The sequence below is a fragment of the Paroedura picta genome, chromosome 2 (genome assembly GCF_049243985.1).
Source record: "Paroedura picta isolate Pp20150507F chromosome 2, Ppicta_v3.0, whole genome shotgun sequence".
Lineage (NCBI taxonomy): Eukaryota > Metazoa > Chordata > Lepidosauria > Squamata > Gekkonidae > Paroedura > Paroedura picta.
In genome coordinates, this window is record NC_135370.1 from 127,235,418 (window position 1) to 127,253,201 (window position 17,784).

The window sequence follows — 17,784 nt, forward strand, 5'->3', positions numbered from 1 at the left end:
TTTCACTGGGTGCCCCCAAGATATAGTATTATGGAGAAAAAGTTCCCTTGTGATGGACTAGGAACCTGATTAAATGCTGAAGTAACAGTAACAATAACTGAAGGGTTAAAAATCTTCCCTAGGGGGAGAGAGCCAGAGCAACAGGCTGCTCAGAGCCTAGTGAAGATTTTTAACTCTTCCATTACTGTTGCAGTTACTTCAGCTTTTGAATCCTGACATCACATCTCTCAATCCGCTTTTTCCATTCCATGCATGGCTAGAAAAACAACAGCTGTGACTCCTCTCACACACAACTGTAATCCTGTCTCTTCAAACAAACTGCAGGTATGATGGTCCCTTGCCTCACTTTCATATATCATCTCCTGATCTCCATTTCTGCAGTGTCTGTACAGGTCACCCTGCCAGGCATTAATATACTTTGTCCCCTGCATTCAAAAGACTGGCTGATTTCAGCCTTCTATCAGCTTCTCTTTTTAAAAGATGGAATGCACGCATTCCGTTTTGTGTTTTAAACTGATGAAGGGCTCAGAATCTTTTCACAGTGAAAGCGTAGTTAATTTGTAGGAAGCCTGCCTGATAATAGATGGAGAGGTTTGCTGGATCAGATCTTGTCCATCAATAATTCACCCCATCCCAGCCATGCCCTCAGCTTCATATTGGGGGCCTGCCTGTCCATAATGACCTTTCCTAAATGAGGGCTGCATCCTAGCATATGCCTACCCTGCATGACATGCCCGAATATCACATCAAATTCTGCAGGTTTTTCAAAGACTGTTATTACCGACCACTTGGAAAAGTGCATATGCAAGGGGAATCACTTTTCAGTCGGGTGCTAGCTCTCTGCGTGTTATTTTTTGCAAGTGTAATAGTGCCTGCAGTGTGGTAGGAGATTACACAAGTAGGAATTAGTACAGGCTTGGGCATGTAGCAAGGAGGGTGCTACATAGTGGCAAAGAAGGCCTGTATTTTTGTGTATTGTTCTCTGCTCCAAGGCTGTGTGTAGTTGTAGTAAGCCTTGAATTCTGCCACCTGTGAAAGTTCCTGAAACACAGGAGGAGCAGTGTAGTGATTAAGTGATTAAGGAAGCAAAAGGCAAACAAAATCAGTTTATAAAGCTTCTAGGATCAGTGCACAGTTGCTCCAGATTGCAGAGCAGTTCTCTTAGAGTTCTCTCAGCCTCACCCATCTCACAGGGTGTCTTTAAAGTGAGAGGAAGAGAAAGGTGTTTATAAACCACTTTGTGTCTCCTCCAGGTAGTGAAAAGTGGGGTATAAAAAACCTAGCTGTATTTCTTCTTCTTGTTCTTTTCCTATGATCTAGTATTCTGTCTTGTTCAATTTCAGATATCTTTCTTAGCAGATAATTTAATAGCTGGTACAGCTCCCTGCCTAATAACCTTTATTACAGTTCCCTTATTGAAACTCCACCTCTCCCTATATGCATCCATTTTAACCACACTATCTTTCCTGTTTTTCATCTTTTGTATTCATAGACAAATGTTTTGCCTTAAATTAAAGAATGTTGAATAACAGTTCCTCTGTGCTGGAGTAATGTTGCTGGTGGATGCAGTTTTTAAAGCTCCTTATCCCAAAATTGGTACCACTGATCCCAACAGGTCAGTGATTTTCTGTTAAGGACCTGTGCTTTCAGCTCTGGTCACATGACTGTGGACCTGCACACATGAATGCAGTGCCCTAGCATGAAGCTCCCCCCAAATGCATCTCTCATGGCAGTGCAATATACAGTGTAAAGGGCACTGGTGTGGATATTGAGGCAGTGTACTTTGCATTTGGCATGGTGGTTGGTTTTTGGAAATCTCTGGTTTCATTTTTTTAAGAAGGACGAAAAAGACAAGTAAACTTTCTTTGTAAAGACAATATCAGTGAGAATCCAGCAACCAACAGAAATACATGGAACTATTTTTTACCGAGTCAGATGAGTGACACCACTGTCATTAAGGTCATTACTGTCTGTTCCACTGTGAGACCTTTCCTGGCACTCACCAAGTGTTTTTAGAAAGCCAGCAGGGGGCTAATGATGTTTTTTCCTTAGAAGAGCTTTGGCCACTGGAGATTGCCTGTGCAGAATCATAGAATCATAGATTTGGAAGGGGCCTCCTGGGTCATCTAGTCCAACCCCCTGCACTGTGCAGGACACTCACAACCCTATAGCTCATCCACTGTAACCTGCCACCCCCTTGTTTAAAAAACAAACATTGCATTGGCAACAGCTGCTACAGCAGCACAAGCATCTTAAATATTATGCTTATTTAAAAAGGCATCCTGTTAAATACACTTTCTGCATGAAATACTAAAGTTATTATTGGAGTTATGCATAACCTCTCTCCCTGACATTTTTAGAGTCATACATAATCCCTCTCCCTCTCTACCTTTTGTGGCAGCCATTTTATGGTTGTGCCCACTACCCTGGTACTAAAGTTGCTCACAGGCTCAAAAATGTTAGAGTTGTCTGTTTTGATGATCCTCCCTTAGTGGCTCAGGAGCCATAGGCTCTCTTTGAAATACTACCTACCTGTGGCTCTTCTGAGCACCATGCACTATGGTACTCACCCCATGTTCCAGGAAAGTAGGTAATTTTCCACAATCCACAGAGTAATACTGGACTAGATCAGACTATCCCTTGCAGCGGCTTTTCAGCAGCAGCAACAAAAATGCTTGGGAGATTCAGTCACAGACATCCTTCTAGTCTGTCTAGTTTAGATGACATTTTTAGGTCAAAGCGTTGGACTCAGACCAAATTTCCCTCAGAGGAACTGAACTTTCTTGCCTCTCTTCTTACTGTAATATACAAATTTCCACAAAATGCTGATCCTGGGGGGAAAGGGACCTTAAGGATCAATTTTAAGGGAAGCTTAAAGGAAAGGGGGAATCAGTATTAGTGAAAATTTCCATTAATAGAAAATTTAGTCTGGATCCAACCTATGGCCACTTGTTGTTCCACTTCATGTTACATAGCCCCCTTGTTTTTATTTTGCTGTGGCTCTTTTAGTTTACCAAATACTTGAAACCACTGTTCCTGTTGTGCAGAAAATATAACATGCAATTACAACACTGTAAAATGTGAACAGGGAATTTCTCTTGAGTCACACGGACATCCCCCTTTCATAAACTGTTTATTGCTTGCATCCCTTGGCTGTAGCTAGTACTTTAAGGTTTTATATGTTTTGTTCTGCCATCATTTTATTAATTTTCTTTATTATTGTAGTTATTATGCTTGTTCGTTTTCTTTAAGCTGTTCTATATTTGCTCCTCTTGGTTTCAGTGATAAACGTGTTTTTGTCTGTAACATTTTGTTTTTCCAACACTTGGGATTGTGTGTTTCAGGGAATGTACCTCTCATGCCCAAGGAGCTCTGCTGGCCAAAGAGAGAAAATAAACCCATTTCATAGTGTGCCTTTTGGCTTGTCTAGTGACCTCATACGACGACATGTGAATGTATGTAGGATCTTGTAGGGTGTGCAAATAATTATTTTCACATGAATACAGAGTGCATGGGGCACCACAACTCATCCTGCACCATAACTTGCCCTGGACTAAGGATTTTCTCCTGGCTAGTTGTGATACTAGAAGTGGCCAGGACTGGGGAAAATGCTGGGGGAAAGACAACTATGCTGAAGGAATTTCCTAATGTGAACCAGAGACAGTAGTTTATTAAGAACAACTAGATAAACTGCACAGTTTATGGATCAGTGAGTGATTAATTTTATTTTCTAAAGATCTATTCTTATGGGTCTGATCAGCCCATGCGCCTGCCTTTCTTGTAAGTTTCAGTGCTGTAAGACAGGAATATATATATAATATATATTCAAATGTGAAATCTGGAATTATGCCATGCTTATGAAATAGCTTTTATTTCAAGCCTTACATGCTGCTGCTAGGGGAGGCCAATTCAAATAATTAAAGCTACTTAGTAACCCAGCAAGGAGGATTGGTGCAGAAAGTCTTTGATGCTATTAGAATTTGCCTCTTCATAGCTAATTTGTTCTTGACCCTCATGTAGGAGATATAATTTACTCTGTCATTTTGGTTTTATAAGTTAACCAAGCTTTTTCTTTAGCCCTTTGGGGTTAATACAGCTTACTTAAACTGATATTTGGACCTAAATTGACAGTCCTGGTCTTCACATGCATGCAAACACCCATACTCTCCATTTGTTTGGGTTTCTTAAAAAAAGCTATATATATTTTACCTCAAGCTTTTGGGTTGCAACAATCTGATTAGTATCTTTCTCTTAGTCACCCTACAACTTTGAACTTTTCATACTGTTCATGTACTTAGATGTCTGTTCTGCCCCTGATTACAAAGGTCCAGAACGGGTAACAATGTGATAGAAATAACGCACCCATCATGTCTACCGGGAGTCTGCTTGCAACATGTTGACGGTACATGGGCAAAGTTTTATCTTCTGTGTTCCTGAAAGGAAACATTCTCCCCTGTTTTCTGTCTCTTGATGTTTTCTGAGCTTTCTTGTGAGAAACATTTGATTTCCAATGATGATTGTCAGATTATCTGATTGAAGTGTAATTTCACTTTCCCAGGATGCTGTGGTCTAGTACAGACAGCAGCCCCATGGTTTCCCAGAATGTGTGGGTAGGGAGAGTGGGCAGGGGGGCACAGGCTTCAACCCTGTCTTTGCACAGTCATCTGGTCACCTGTAAAGATGACCGTGTGGAAGAAGTGGCTGTGTGAACTCACCTTCCCCATGAATGTAGTGTAGTGCCTTTGGAATGTAGTGTTGCTGATCATGTAGAGGGTGAAGGGTTAACGCAGCCTCTTTCTCCACACTGTCACCCCTACAGAGGACAAGGTGATAGCATGGAGGGACGGAGCAGGGCCAGTGTTGTTGTGCCCACTCTCCCTCCCAGCACATTCACTGAACATCTGGGGCTGTCATCTGTATGATCATCATTACATTAAAAAGATGCTTAAAATAGTTTCACCCCAAGGGGGTCATACTATCAGTCCACAGTAAAAAAAAAAAAAAAGATCTTTCCGTGATCAAGATGGAGCCTTGGCAGTCAAAAGCATTCTTCCCTTAATCAGGATAAGAGTCCTAAAAGCTCTTGATTCATGAGCATCTCTGGGCAGGCTGACTTGAAGGCCCTTAATTCTCAAAGGTGATTGACCATGCTGTCCAAAATGCTTCAGAGGGCGTAGAAAGTTGTAACTCAGTTTAGGATTGTACTGTGAGATACCTTTGATGGTTATGCCACTTAAGCATCCCCCCCCCCCGCTTCTTCTGGGGCGTTAGAGAACTAATATATTCTTGATGCACCTGAAATTGATAGCATTGTATAGCACTGAAATTTTAAAGAAACTAAGAGACGTATAATGTCATCTAGTCCAGGGTTAGTCAACCTGTGGTCCTCCAGATGTTCATGGACTACAATTCCCATGAGCCCCTGCCAGCAAACTGCTGGCAGGGGCTCATGGGAATTGTAGTCCATGAACATCTGGAGGACCACAGGTTGACTACCCCTGATCTAGTCCATTAGATAGTAACAATTGGAATCTTTAGGAAGGACTTATTGAGAAGATCTTATTTGTCAGGGTGGATAATATGGAGGGTATAATCCTACTAGTTACAGACAGTTACTTTACACTGAATTGCCCGGTTTTTAAGCAACAATTTACCTGGAAGCTTTAATTTGTTTTCTTTTTTGCAATTAGACTGGAAGGTTGTTACAAGTTCTGTTTCAAAACAATAATGCATAAATAATGCTTTAAATATTTTATCATTGTTTGGCTGTACTTGATCTATTCATTGATTAGTCAAGTTTTTTTTTTCATGAACCAATTACAAGACATACATAAAGTATATTTTACAGTTCACGTGAAACCTCTTTCTGTAAGTTAAGATTTCATAGAGGCTCATTTTTTACCCTCCCCTGCTTTAGGCAAGCAATTTCAAAGCAGTAATACTGTACCGCGTAGAACAATTGTAAATGAGAATCTGTAATTCTCATAAGAATAATGTGCAATGTGTACTAATGGTATACAAATTAGTAGTGGTCTTCTAGGTCACCACTCTGTTTGATGTGGCTGAAAAAAGTTGCCTATCCATTGTTTGTCTCAGTGTCACCTCTAATAAGATGTTCTGTCAGGCTGAAAGCTTGTTTTGCATGTCGGATCCGTTAAAGCTGGCTGTTTTTTTTCTTGGACTGGCTCATTCTCTGAAATAATCGCTTATGAGTTGAGTACCTGTGTAAGCAGGGTAACATTACTGAGCACAGTATGGGAGAGGGTTGTTTGAGATTGTGGTTTTTAAAAAGCACATCATTATTTTCCTTTCCATAGCTGTGATCTTGTTCAAGTTCTCTCCTCTGATGTTGTGCTTCTTGTGCCACCGGATGACTTATGTAAGTAGTTATTTGCAAGAGGGAACTATCATTTGAACTAACGCTGCCATTAAGGTCAACTTCAGTAGCCTTGTGGAGATTTTAGTTGTACATCTTCTGAATATGTGTGAAGGGGAGTAGCTGTGTCCCTCATTGTTACATGCTTAATGGAAGGTCAGAAAAGAGTCTTATGCACATTGGCTCTACACATGATTTGAGGGGTTGCTTATGACAGCATTCATGGTTGTGTACAACTATGCCGGGCCTGTGAGTTGCAGAATTTTGAGAAAAGGTACAAATGGGTACATGAAAATACATTATACTGAGTCAGACCATGAGCCTCAGGATCAGTACTGCCTACTCTGACTGGCTGTGTCTCTCTGGGATCTTTCACATTATTTGCTACTTGATTCTTTCAGTTGGAGATACCTTTGAACTGGGACCTTCTGCATTCAAAGTAGATGCTTTGCCTCTGAGCCACAGTTCTAGTGCGTATTGCCATAAAATGGCTGGTCTTGTGATGTTCTTGGAAAGATTGCAGCAAGACCATATGGAAAGGTAAAGTGTACATCTTACCAGTCCCACCCACATCAGCATTATTTTCCCTGCTGCAATTGCCTGTAATGGTTACCCTGAAAGCATTCCTCTCTTCTCAGATTGCAAATTACAAACCTCACATAACTTACTCAGGAGCAAATATTTCCAGGGCAGAGGCTTTTCCTGACTGACTTGGGTCCTAGAAGACTGTTGATCAACAGCCTCTTGATACAGGTGAAGGAGGAGAGTGCAAAAGTTGGCTTGAAACTCAACATCAAGAAAACAAAGATCATGGCATCCAGCCCTCTCAATTCCTGGCAAATAGATGGGGAAGAAATGGAGATAGTGATAGATTTTATTTTCCTGGACTCCAAGATCACTGCAGATGGGGACTGCAGCAAAGAAATTAAAAGACGCTTGCTCCTGGGGAGGAAAGCTATGGCAAATCTAGACAGCATCCTAAAAAGCAGAGACATCACCCTGCCAATGAACAAGCTAGGCTCCTACAAGCTAGGCTCCAGCAATATGTGGACCGAGACATCACCCTGCCAATGAACATGCATCTAGTCAAGGCTATGGTCTTCCCAGTTGCAATGTATGGCTGTGAAAGTTGGACCATAAGGAAGGCCGAGCGTCAAAGAATTGAGGCTTTTGAACTCTGGTGCTGGAGAAGACTCTTGCGAGTCCCTTGGACTGCAAGGCGAACAAACTGGTCAGTCCTAGAGGAGATCAGCCCTGACTGCTCCTTAGAAGGCCAGATCCTGAAGATGAAACTCAAATCATAGAATCATAGAGTTGGAAGGGGCCATACAGGCCATCTATTCCAACCCCCTGCTCAACGCAGGACTAGCCCTAAGCATCCTAAAGCATCCTAAAGCATCCAAGAAAAGTGTGTATCCAACCTTTGCTTGAAGACTTCCAGTGAGGGGGAGCTCACCACCTCCTTAGGCAGCCTATTCCACTGCTGAACTACTCTGACTGTGAAAAACTTTTTCCTGATATCTAGCCTATATCGTTGTACTTGAAGTTTAAACCCATTACTGCGTGTCCTCTCCTCTGCAGCCAGCAGAAACAGCATCCTGCCCTCCTCCAAGTGACAACCTTTCAAATACTTAAAGAGGGCTATCATGTCCCCTCTCAACCTCCTTTTCTCCAGGCTGAACATTCCCAAGTCCCTCAACCTATCTTTATAGGGCTTGGTCCCTTGTCCCCAGATCATCTTCGTCGCTCTCCTCTGTACCCTTTCAATTTTATCGACGTCCTTCTTGAAGTGAGGCCTCCAGAACTGCACACAGTACTCCAGGTGTGGTCTGACCAGTGCCGTATACAATGGGACTATGACATCTTGTGATTTTGATGTGATGCCTCTGTTGATACAGCCCAAAATGGCATTTGCCTTTTTTACCGCTGCATCACACTGCCTGCTCATGTTTAGTTTACAGTCCACAAGTACCCCAAGGTCTCGTTCACACACAGTGCTACCTAGAAGCGTATCCCCCATCCAGTAGGCATGCTTTTCATTTTTCTGACCCAGATGCAGAACTTTACACTTATCTTTATTAAATTGCATCTTGTTCTCATTTGCCCATTTTTCCATTGTGTTCAGATCTCGTTGAACTCTGTCTCTATCTTCCGGAGTATTTGCCAGTCCTCCCAATTTGGTGTCATCTGCAAACTTGATGAGTAGTACCTCCACCCCCTCATCTAGATCATTAATAAATATGTTAAAAAGTACCGGGCCGAGCACCGAGCCCTGAGGTACCCCACTACTCACCTCTCTCCAGTCTGATGAAACACCATTGACAACAACTCTTTGAGTGCGGTTCTCTAACCAATTCCCTATCCACCTAACTATCTGAAAATCCAGATTGCAGTCCTTCAACTTATCCATCAGAACATCATGGGGAACCTTGTCAAAAGCTTTACTAAAATCCAAGTAAATGACATCAACCGAATTTCCCCAATCCAGCAAACCTGTTACTTGGTCAAAAAAGGAAACCAGGTTGGTCTGGCAGGACCTGTTGGAGACAAATCCATGCTGACTTCCTTGGATCACCAAATTGTCTTCCAGATGCTTGCAGATCGCTCCCTTTAATATCTGCTCCATTATCTTCCCCACAACAGAGGTCAGACTCACTGGTCTGTAGTTTCCCGGGTCATCCTTCCTCCCTTTTTTGAAGATCGGAATAACATTTGCTCTCTTCCAGTCCTCCGGGACATCTCCAGTCCTTAAAGAGGTTCCGAAGATGATGGACAAGGGCTGTGCAAGTTCTCTGGAAAGTTCTTTGAGTACTCTCGGGTGCATTTCATCCGGACCAGGGGATTTGAACTCATCCAGTGCAGCTAAATGCCTCTCGACAACCTCTCTATCCATGTTAACCTGCCACCCAGACACTGTCCTTTGGCTATGGCCATCTCTAGATGTGCCTAAACACTTTGACCTGTGGGAAAAAAACAGATGTAAAATAGGCACTAAGCCTTTCTGCTTTCTCTGCATCTTCCGTTAGAGTTTGTCCATCCGCACCCAACAGTGGGCCTATTGCCTCCTTCACTTTACGTTTGCTCCTCACATAGCTGAAAATTCTTTTCTTGTTACAATGGGCTTCCCTGGCCAATCTTAGCTCACCTTCAGCTTTGGCCTTTCTTATGCATGATCTACAGTGCCTAGTAACCTGTAGGTACTCTTCTTTAGAGCTCTGTCCTTCCCTCCATTTCCTGAACATTTTCCTTTTCTTTCTTAGTTCCTCTTGAAGTTCTCTGTTCATCCAAATAGGCTTCTTAGAGCTCCTGCAGTGTTTTCGTCTTTCTGGGATAGTCATTGATTGAGCATGCAATAGCTCCTGTTTGAGTAGCGCCCACCCTTCACATGCTCCCTTCCCTTCCAGCATTGTCGTCCATGGTATTACACTCATCATGTCTCTGAGTTTATTAAAGTTTGCCCTACGAAAATCCAACATCCGTGTCTGGCTACAAGCTTCCTTGGCTCCCCATCTCAAAAGGAATTCTATGAGGACATGGTCACTTCCCATACTTTGGCCACCTCATGAGAAGGAGGGACTCCCTGGAGAAGAGCCTAATGCTGGGAGCGATCGAGGGCAAAAGAAGAAGGGGACGACAGAGAATGAGATGGCTGGATGTCACTGAAGCAGTTGGTGCAAACTTAAATGGACTCTGGGGAATGGTAGGGGGCAGGAAGGCCTGGAGAATCATTGTCCATGGGGTCACGATGGGTCGGACACAACTTTGCACCTAACAACAACAACAACCAGTAATATATTTCTGCCTACGTCTTTAATATCACACAGATGAATTTTGGACTGAGGGAAATAAGATTGTATTTATACCTTTTTCATCTTCTTTATTGTCTGGTCCTGTAGTCCTTTGCTATTACTCATTATATTCACTGATGACATATACAATATTTACTGGAATATAAGATCAGGATTAACTTATGTAACTTGCTATACATGGACCTTCCTTTGTCCTTGACCCAGAAATTGCAGCTGGTGCAGAATACAGCTGCCACGGTCCTCACTGGAACACCCTGGAGGACCCATATTCAGCCTGTGCTGATGCAGTTACATTGGTTGCCAGTTGAGTCCCGGATCAAGTTCAAGGTTCTGGTGCTAACCTTTAAGACCATCTGCCATCTGGGCCCCACATATCTGAGGGGCCGCCTATCACCTTATGCCCTCCACAAGGCTTTATGCTTTGTGCGTGCAAATCTATTGGTGGTCCCCAGCTCACAAGAAGCGCGTCTGGCTGCAACCAGGACCAGGGTCGCAATGGGTCGGACACAACTTCGCACCTAACAACAACAAAAGCTGGGCATCTGGATATTTATAGAGTGAAGGTGACATTAGTACTTAAGAAACAATAAGGTACACAGTTCAATCCTAAGCATACCTGCTTGCAAGAAACTGAGTATTTGTAGAACTGCAGCTTGCGTTTGACATGCATTTTTATCAGGACAGATTTAAACAAAAATTAAAAACTGAGAAAATATTTGAGGCAATTTAATAATCAATAGTTGTTAGGTATTGGCACCAACTTTCTTTGTTTTTTCTAGGAAAGACGTATTAGGGATATGATCCAAAGGAAACTTAATATATTGATTGTATGCATTTTAATCCATTAATTGGTATATTGTCCTATATTTGCATATAAAGAAAACAACTGATCTTAAGATAAAGGCACTGGCTCAAGTCTGAAGTGCCTTTCTGCTTGAAGTAGGAACTTCTGCTTATGGAAGGAGGGGTAGAGTGATTTTCACCATTCCCTCACACCAGCTTCCTAGAATGACCTCCACAATGTCTCTAGGGCAGGGTCCCCAGACACATTTGCAATTCTGACATGGCATGATGGGTGCAGCAACAAAATGGCTGCCATAGAAGAGTTGGTTCTTATATGCCACTTTTCTCTACCCAAAGGAGTCTCAAAGTGGTTTACATTTGCATTCTCTTTCCTCTCCCCACAACAGACACCCTGTGAGGTAGGTGAGGCTGAGAGATTACTGCTCTGTCAGAACAGCTCTATCAGTGAGGGGCGAGCCCAAGGCCACCCAGCTGGCTGCATGTGGAAGCATGGGAAATCAAACCTGGGTCATGAGATTAGAAGTCTGAACTCCTAACCACTACACCAAGCTGGCTCTCACTACACCAAGCTAGCAATTAGTTGCTATACCAAGCTGAGCCAGCCACACAATGATTGCCATAGCTTATCTTTAGTAACACAGTATAGACCCTTGTCCTGTGGTGGCAGCTGCTGCCCAAGCAACATTAAAAAAAATCTGCACAGCCAATCAAACCTCCAGTAGTTAGTGAGAATCCTTGGCAGAGTCTGTACTTACTTTGTTTATTCCGTTTTGGACCCTTCTGAATCCAGATCGATTTGAACTCTGGTCTTCCTCCCCCCCCCCCCCCATTGAAACAGAAAAGTGTTCTGCATGTGGTTAGGGAAGTTCAGAAGGGGAGGGGGAAGCCAAGCGCAGCAGGAGCCTCTTTCTTTTCTTGAACGGGGGATTGGAGACAGCAAAAAAAAGAAGAGGCAAATCTCTACTGAGAGAACTATAGGCTTCTAGAGCTTCTGCTGAGAAAAGTTAGGACTTCCCCTTTAAATCCTGGAAACCTGGAACTGACGCCCTAGCCAATCAGGGCTTCTCTACCACGGAGTTCAGGAAGAAATTCAAAGCAGGCAGAACTCCGCGTGCTTTCTCATGCTTTCTCAATCCAGTTCTTCAAATATTGAGGGTTATATCTACCTTAGGATATTGCAGGATAAAGGTAGGGTCACTCTGGATCAATTACGCTTGTTGCTGAGGGAAAATTTAAATTGGACAAAATCAAAATGGAAATCGCATTCAGTGGAGATGGCAGGGACTGAATCTACCTGGGATTGGAATAAAAGCTTTGTGCAGACTACACCCTTGTTTGGTAAAAGCCCCAGCCATTTCTTAAAAGCAGTTGGTGGGTGCCAGAAAAGGTGTTGGGGGGCAGTACCCATAGGCACCATGTGGGGGACCCCTGCTCTGAGGAGTCCTTTGACTAGTATTGCCAACCCCCGGTTGTCCCTGGACAAATTGGCCACTTGGGAAGGTGGACTCTGTGGCATTATATCTCAACGAAATCCCTCCTCTCACCAAACCCTAGACTCTTCAGGCTTCATCTCCCCAAATCTCCAGATGTTTCCCAACCTTATGTCTGACCCAAGGGAGCACAAATTTGAGGGAAATATTATACTGCAGGATGGGAGGTGGGAAAGTAATCTGTGCTCTGCTTGCATGAAATCCAGCTGTTATTTCTTTGTTTTTAGATGATGGACGCCCATTGCAGGAGACAGTGCCTTTGAACAGTGTGAGAGAGCCTCTTCTAAGACCAAATCAACATGTACACTAAAAAGCACAGGAAAGTTAAAATGCACGGCCATCATTCGGTTCCAAAATCCAGAATCAGGTCTTGTGAGATCTTGGAAGCTAAGCAGGGTTTACCCAGGCTAGGACCCCAGGAATACCAGGGTCATGACATGACGGCAGGCATCTCTGAATGTCTCTTGCATTGAAATCCTTCCAGGGTCACCATAAGTCTGCTGCGACTTGATGGTAAAACATCATCAGCCACAGAAAGTACTTTGTGGCTCATGTGAATTCAGTCTGAGGTGGTCACTTCTGCCTTTGGTTTGTATGAAAACTCATATTAAAAACAATTAACTGTAAATGAAGGCACATTTTAGTCAATCCAAAAGGCTTTCATTGATTAATCAAAACAATTCATTGAGTAAATATCGCAGCCCTGGTAATTATATATAATTACTGTTATTTATAGATTTCCAGAGGGGCACAAGTCACTTAAATATCTGGAAGAGAGACCACATTTAACATGCAGACAAGGAGTCTCCCGTTTTGTCCAAGCCGCTGATTCACTTTCCTTCTAATTCTGTGCTGGCCCATTAGCACACTGCCACTGCATTTTAGACCTTGACATTGCTAGTCGTTAAAATCTGATAGCACCTTTTTCAGTGGCAAAGGTGCTAGGAAGAATTCATCAACGGTGTTAAAATCTGTCTGCATAGTTAAATTATGTCTTTTTAAATCCTGCCTGCAATTTGAGTTGGGGGGGGGGGAACTCTTGCTTTCCTATACCCAATTAGTGATGCAATTTTAAGTTGCAGGTCTGTTTTGTCCTTGAGCGGCTTCTGCCATGTTTTACTTGGAGATGCGTGCTGCAGGGGAAGGCTGCTGGATTGTTTGTGCTCTGCTTCAGGCCATTTGGCAAAGCCCACTAGAAGCCCTGTAACACCGCTGGCTTGTCACTGAAGACATTTCTCAGTGGCAAGGCCTCTTTGTGCTCATAGCAGAATCTGGCCTTTGGCTGTTCCTTGCAATCCAGAGAGCTTTGCTAGCTCTGTTGCGTGGCACCAATGGATAGTTCCTGGTTTCTCTGGGAGAGCTATCGAAAGATCAAGATTTAGTTACATTCCAACAGCTTGATTTATTTATTGTGTTTACACTTTGAATCTAAGGGACTGCTATTTGCTTAAATAGCAGAAAAAAATTTGATATTCAGTTAGTCTCTGCACTGCTTGTGGGGTTTTAAAACATGTAAAATAAACAAGAGCTGAACAGCCTTTGCAGTAATTTAAAGCAGTCCTTATCTAGTCCTCTGGGCCATTGGGAATCTCAAGGAAAGTCCATTCTGGTGGAAGAATGTGTGAAGAGCTGAAAGACCTGGGGTTCTGTGTCTCTGTATTGTGTGGAATGAAATTGATGGTGAGCTGCTCTATGTGGGAGTGCCGGGGATTGGGGACCATGGCTCTGGGGAATTCTGTGGGCATTTCTGCACATCTGTAAAAATAGCGTTACGCCAGCTGAATGGTGTAACGCTAAATATAATCGTACCTCCCAGCCCCTCCTCACCTTTTTGATGTCTCACTATTCTCTGATGCCCTTTTATGCTTCTCACCCCCAATGTCGCCTGCTTGAAATGGCGGAAGAGAGCAACGCGGTTTATACATGACTCTCTTCCGCCTGTCAATCAAGCCAGGCAGCCAATCCTCTTTCTTCATGCTTTAAAGGTCCTGCAACACATGCATACTTCTCCATTGCTATGCCTATGCATCTAATCATAGATGCACAACACTTTTTGAACACAACCCCTTATTGAATCACGAGTCTTGATAATTTTAAAAACTTAATCTCATTCCCAATTTTTTTTTTGGGGGGGGGGTTGGAGCTTTAAATAGTCATGCTTTGTGCTACAATGTTGGAAAAAAGTATATCTGGCATCGCCTGAATGCTTGTCTGCCTATTTGTTGCTCCAGGATATCAGACATTTTTTAAAAGACATTCCCGTCCCCAGGAGAGTGAGGGTGGGACGAGGCAGGTACCTTTCATGCATTTTAGCCTCCATAACTTCCTTCCGCTTGTTGCTCTCCATTAGCTAGTGCTACATAGGTTGTTGAATCCACTTTTGGGGATTCCCCAACTAGTGCTTAAAAATGGAGGATGTAGCTAGCCGGTTACTGCTCAGACGCTGGATGTTGGCAACGTCATGTGGAGAGGCCGGAATATAACGACTACCTAAGGTAAGCATTTCACTACATTTAAAGGGTACGGAAATGCCCTGTGGTTCCTTATCTGTCACTTATCAGAATGAAAAGTTAGTAGTAGTGGACAAACTTCCAAAGTGACCACTTGATATTGGAATCCGTCAGCTATCTTTGTGTGCAGCATGAAGCTGCTGGAAAGTATACAGGACTCGTTCTAGGCAGTACTGTAAGTTAATGTACATCAGTGGTAAAACAAAAGAGACCTGTCCAGTTCTCCACCCACATTCAGGCCTGTCTTCTTGTCATCATGGCAGATAGACTCAAGGCTGCCCAAGGAAAAAGAACCTCCTTCTCCTTACTCCCTTGGGACCCTTCATGATCTCACACTGCAGGATTCTCTGCCCATTATCTTAATTAGATGCTGGGGAAGGGAGGAGCTGACATGTGCCATGCCCTGTCACAGCCTGAATATGGTTAGATGTTATGGAGGACTGAGAAAATTAGACCTGAGGATGCTGTTTTGTGTGATAGCCCTGCAGCGGCTGTAAAGTTGCTGTAACATATAGTTGGGAAACTGCACAAAAGCATTCCCTTAGGATTTCTCAGATTTAGGTGAAAAGGGTTCCCTGTGGTTATGGGTTGTCAACTAACAGGTAAAAGATAAATAGAAAAAAAGATTACTACAAGAAGGTATTGAAGAAGAGGTTACCAAATTATGTTTTCTAAGCCAGATTGTTTAGACTCACGCTTGCAATATTTAGGAAAGTGCTTGCATAGAAACATAGACTCATAGAGTTAGAAGGGACCCCCAAGCCTTTCAATGTGAAAGAAGTATCTGGAAGCACATTACAAGACCATGGATCAAAAAATACACTTGCTTGGTAGTAAGGTCCACTAATTTCAGATTTGATTAGCATGTTCATGCATCTGTAGTGTCAACAGCACTTCTGAATTACAACCCTTTTCATGCAACCCAGTTAGAGTCTGTGGAACAAGAGATGCCCCAGTAAGAAAGAGGATTATCATTCCAAGTGCAATGGCCTCTTCCTACTTCTTCCCCTTTTGCTAAACAGCAGAATGATTAAGCCGCATTTCAGAGCCAGAAGATTTTATCACCTGCTCTGACAAACACAATACCACTTAATTAGAGCTGAAACTGTTATTCCACTCCCCTTCTTGTCATCTTCTCTGTCTTCAGCTTCTCAGGTGGGTGGCAAATAAGGAAGGTTGTCTTTGCTGTAGAGCACCTGTGAAATATGCTCTGGGTGGTTAATTGTGCATAATGACACCACTGTATCAAGGAGCCCTTCAAAAGTGATTCATGTCCTTGTCCTCAGGGCATGCGGTCTCCGCATGGGAAGTACTTTGCTTGAGTTACCTGGAAACTTAAATACGGGTACATTCCATTTTTGTACACAGTTATTTGTCTTTGTTAGAGAAACTTGTCATTCAGATGATTTTATGGCATCTTGGAAATATTTTGCCCCACAAGTTGGCTGCCTCACCAGCTATGGGAAGGAGCTTCACTGTTCAAACAGCAGTCTTCAGTGATCTGACAGCTCCTCATGAACTCCTGAAAATTTATATACTAAGTTAATAAGAAGCTTTCTATGAACTTCTCTTGGTACAGATGTTGTATCACTTTGCTGGGTCACATTAGAAACTTGGTTCACAGGACCTGTTTCATGTATTTAGGGGGATTTCATCCCCCAACCCCAGTCTTTTGCCTGCAGATCAGATTGGGCCAGGAGACTGAAAGTAGGCAGGTTTGCTGGTACATGGAACAAGGGTGCTGGCCTCAGGTCCTGGGCTTGAGCCCCCATATTGTCTGACAGGGATAAGAGGTTATAGACAGTTTTCCCCCTGATGTTCTGTGTATTTATCATGGAATTAGATCTACCTAGAATCTGAGGCTGGTCCTTGCATTCTGGTGACATCCTCAGATATTCCAGCATGTAAATCGAGACTGTATCCATCCTTTTGCCAAAACACGTGCTTAAAGTGATTAGGTAAGCACCTAAACATCAGCGCTCCAGTTCAACAATAGCTGATAATAATAATTACCCGTGTGGCCCAATCAGGATTTCCAGAGGCGTACACACAGTTATTTAAAGTTGTGTTTGAGTTGTGTGTTTGCTGTGAGAAGGAACACTGGTTGGCATGCAAGATCTGTGTTTGTGAATTATTGAGCTGTCTTAAACCTGGAAATTGCCCTCCATGTTGTGACATGCCATTTCAGAATCTAAGTCTTTGACAAGCTGCTGTTTGTCTTTTGTGAGTGATGGTTTCTCTACTGCTTATAAACTCTTCTGCATTGACAGCAATGTCTTGTACCGATCCAAGTGGCACAAGACAGCAGCGTTATCTGTGTTGGAAGTTTTTCAAGAAGGGAATTGGCTTGCTGCTGTGCTGAAGAGATGCTGTAGTCAGCTGAGGAAGTTCTCTGAGGTTTCCATGGTGAACACTGAGCAGTATGGAGGTAGTGACATCACTAAAAGAGAGGTGAGCACAATGTTGTCCTCTCAGTTATTGTCACAGAAGGAAAAGCTACTAGGATGGAAGCAGGGGACAAATTGTTTCAGTAGTGACATAGTATTGCCCCAAAGTGATAGTGGTCAGTCAAAGGATTGGGATCAGGATGGGCTACTGTACAGTTACCAGGAAAAAGCTATTCAGAATGGCTGCTGAAATGGATCAGAATCAGTTTTTGGCACCACTTTTCTAGTTCTCCTGAAGATAAGATTCAATCTTTTGATTTCTGCTTGGGAAACCATTTCGGGGCTGAAAACAACTGTTGTATTAAGAGTGCGAAATTGCTGTTGTGATGGTAGAAGAAGAGCTGTTTT

At 43.0% G+C, this 17,784-nt stretch overlaps 1 protein-coding gene across 9 annotated transcripts in view; it reads left to right on the forward strand.

The window, feature by feature from the left end:
* GALNT16 (polypeptide N-acetylgalactosaminyltransferase 16) overlaps window positions 1-17,784 on the forward strand; it is a 203,869-nt gene that overhangs the window by 12,291 nt on the left and 173,794 nt on the right. Inside the window, exon 1 of one of the 9 annotated variants that reach the window (XM_077322597.1) lies at window positions 17,173-17,440. The exons of the other annotated variants lie outside the window; for them this stretch is intronic. Coding sequence (XP_077178712.1) covers window positions 17,393-17,440 — 48 coding nt within the window. The 5' untranslated portion in view covers window positions 17,173-17,392. Of the gene's footprint in view, window positions 1-17,172; window positions 17,441-17,784 lie in introns of those variants that run through there. 9 annotated transcript variants of the gene reach the window in all.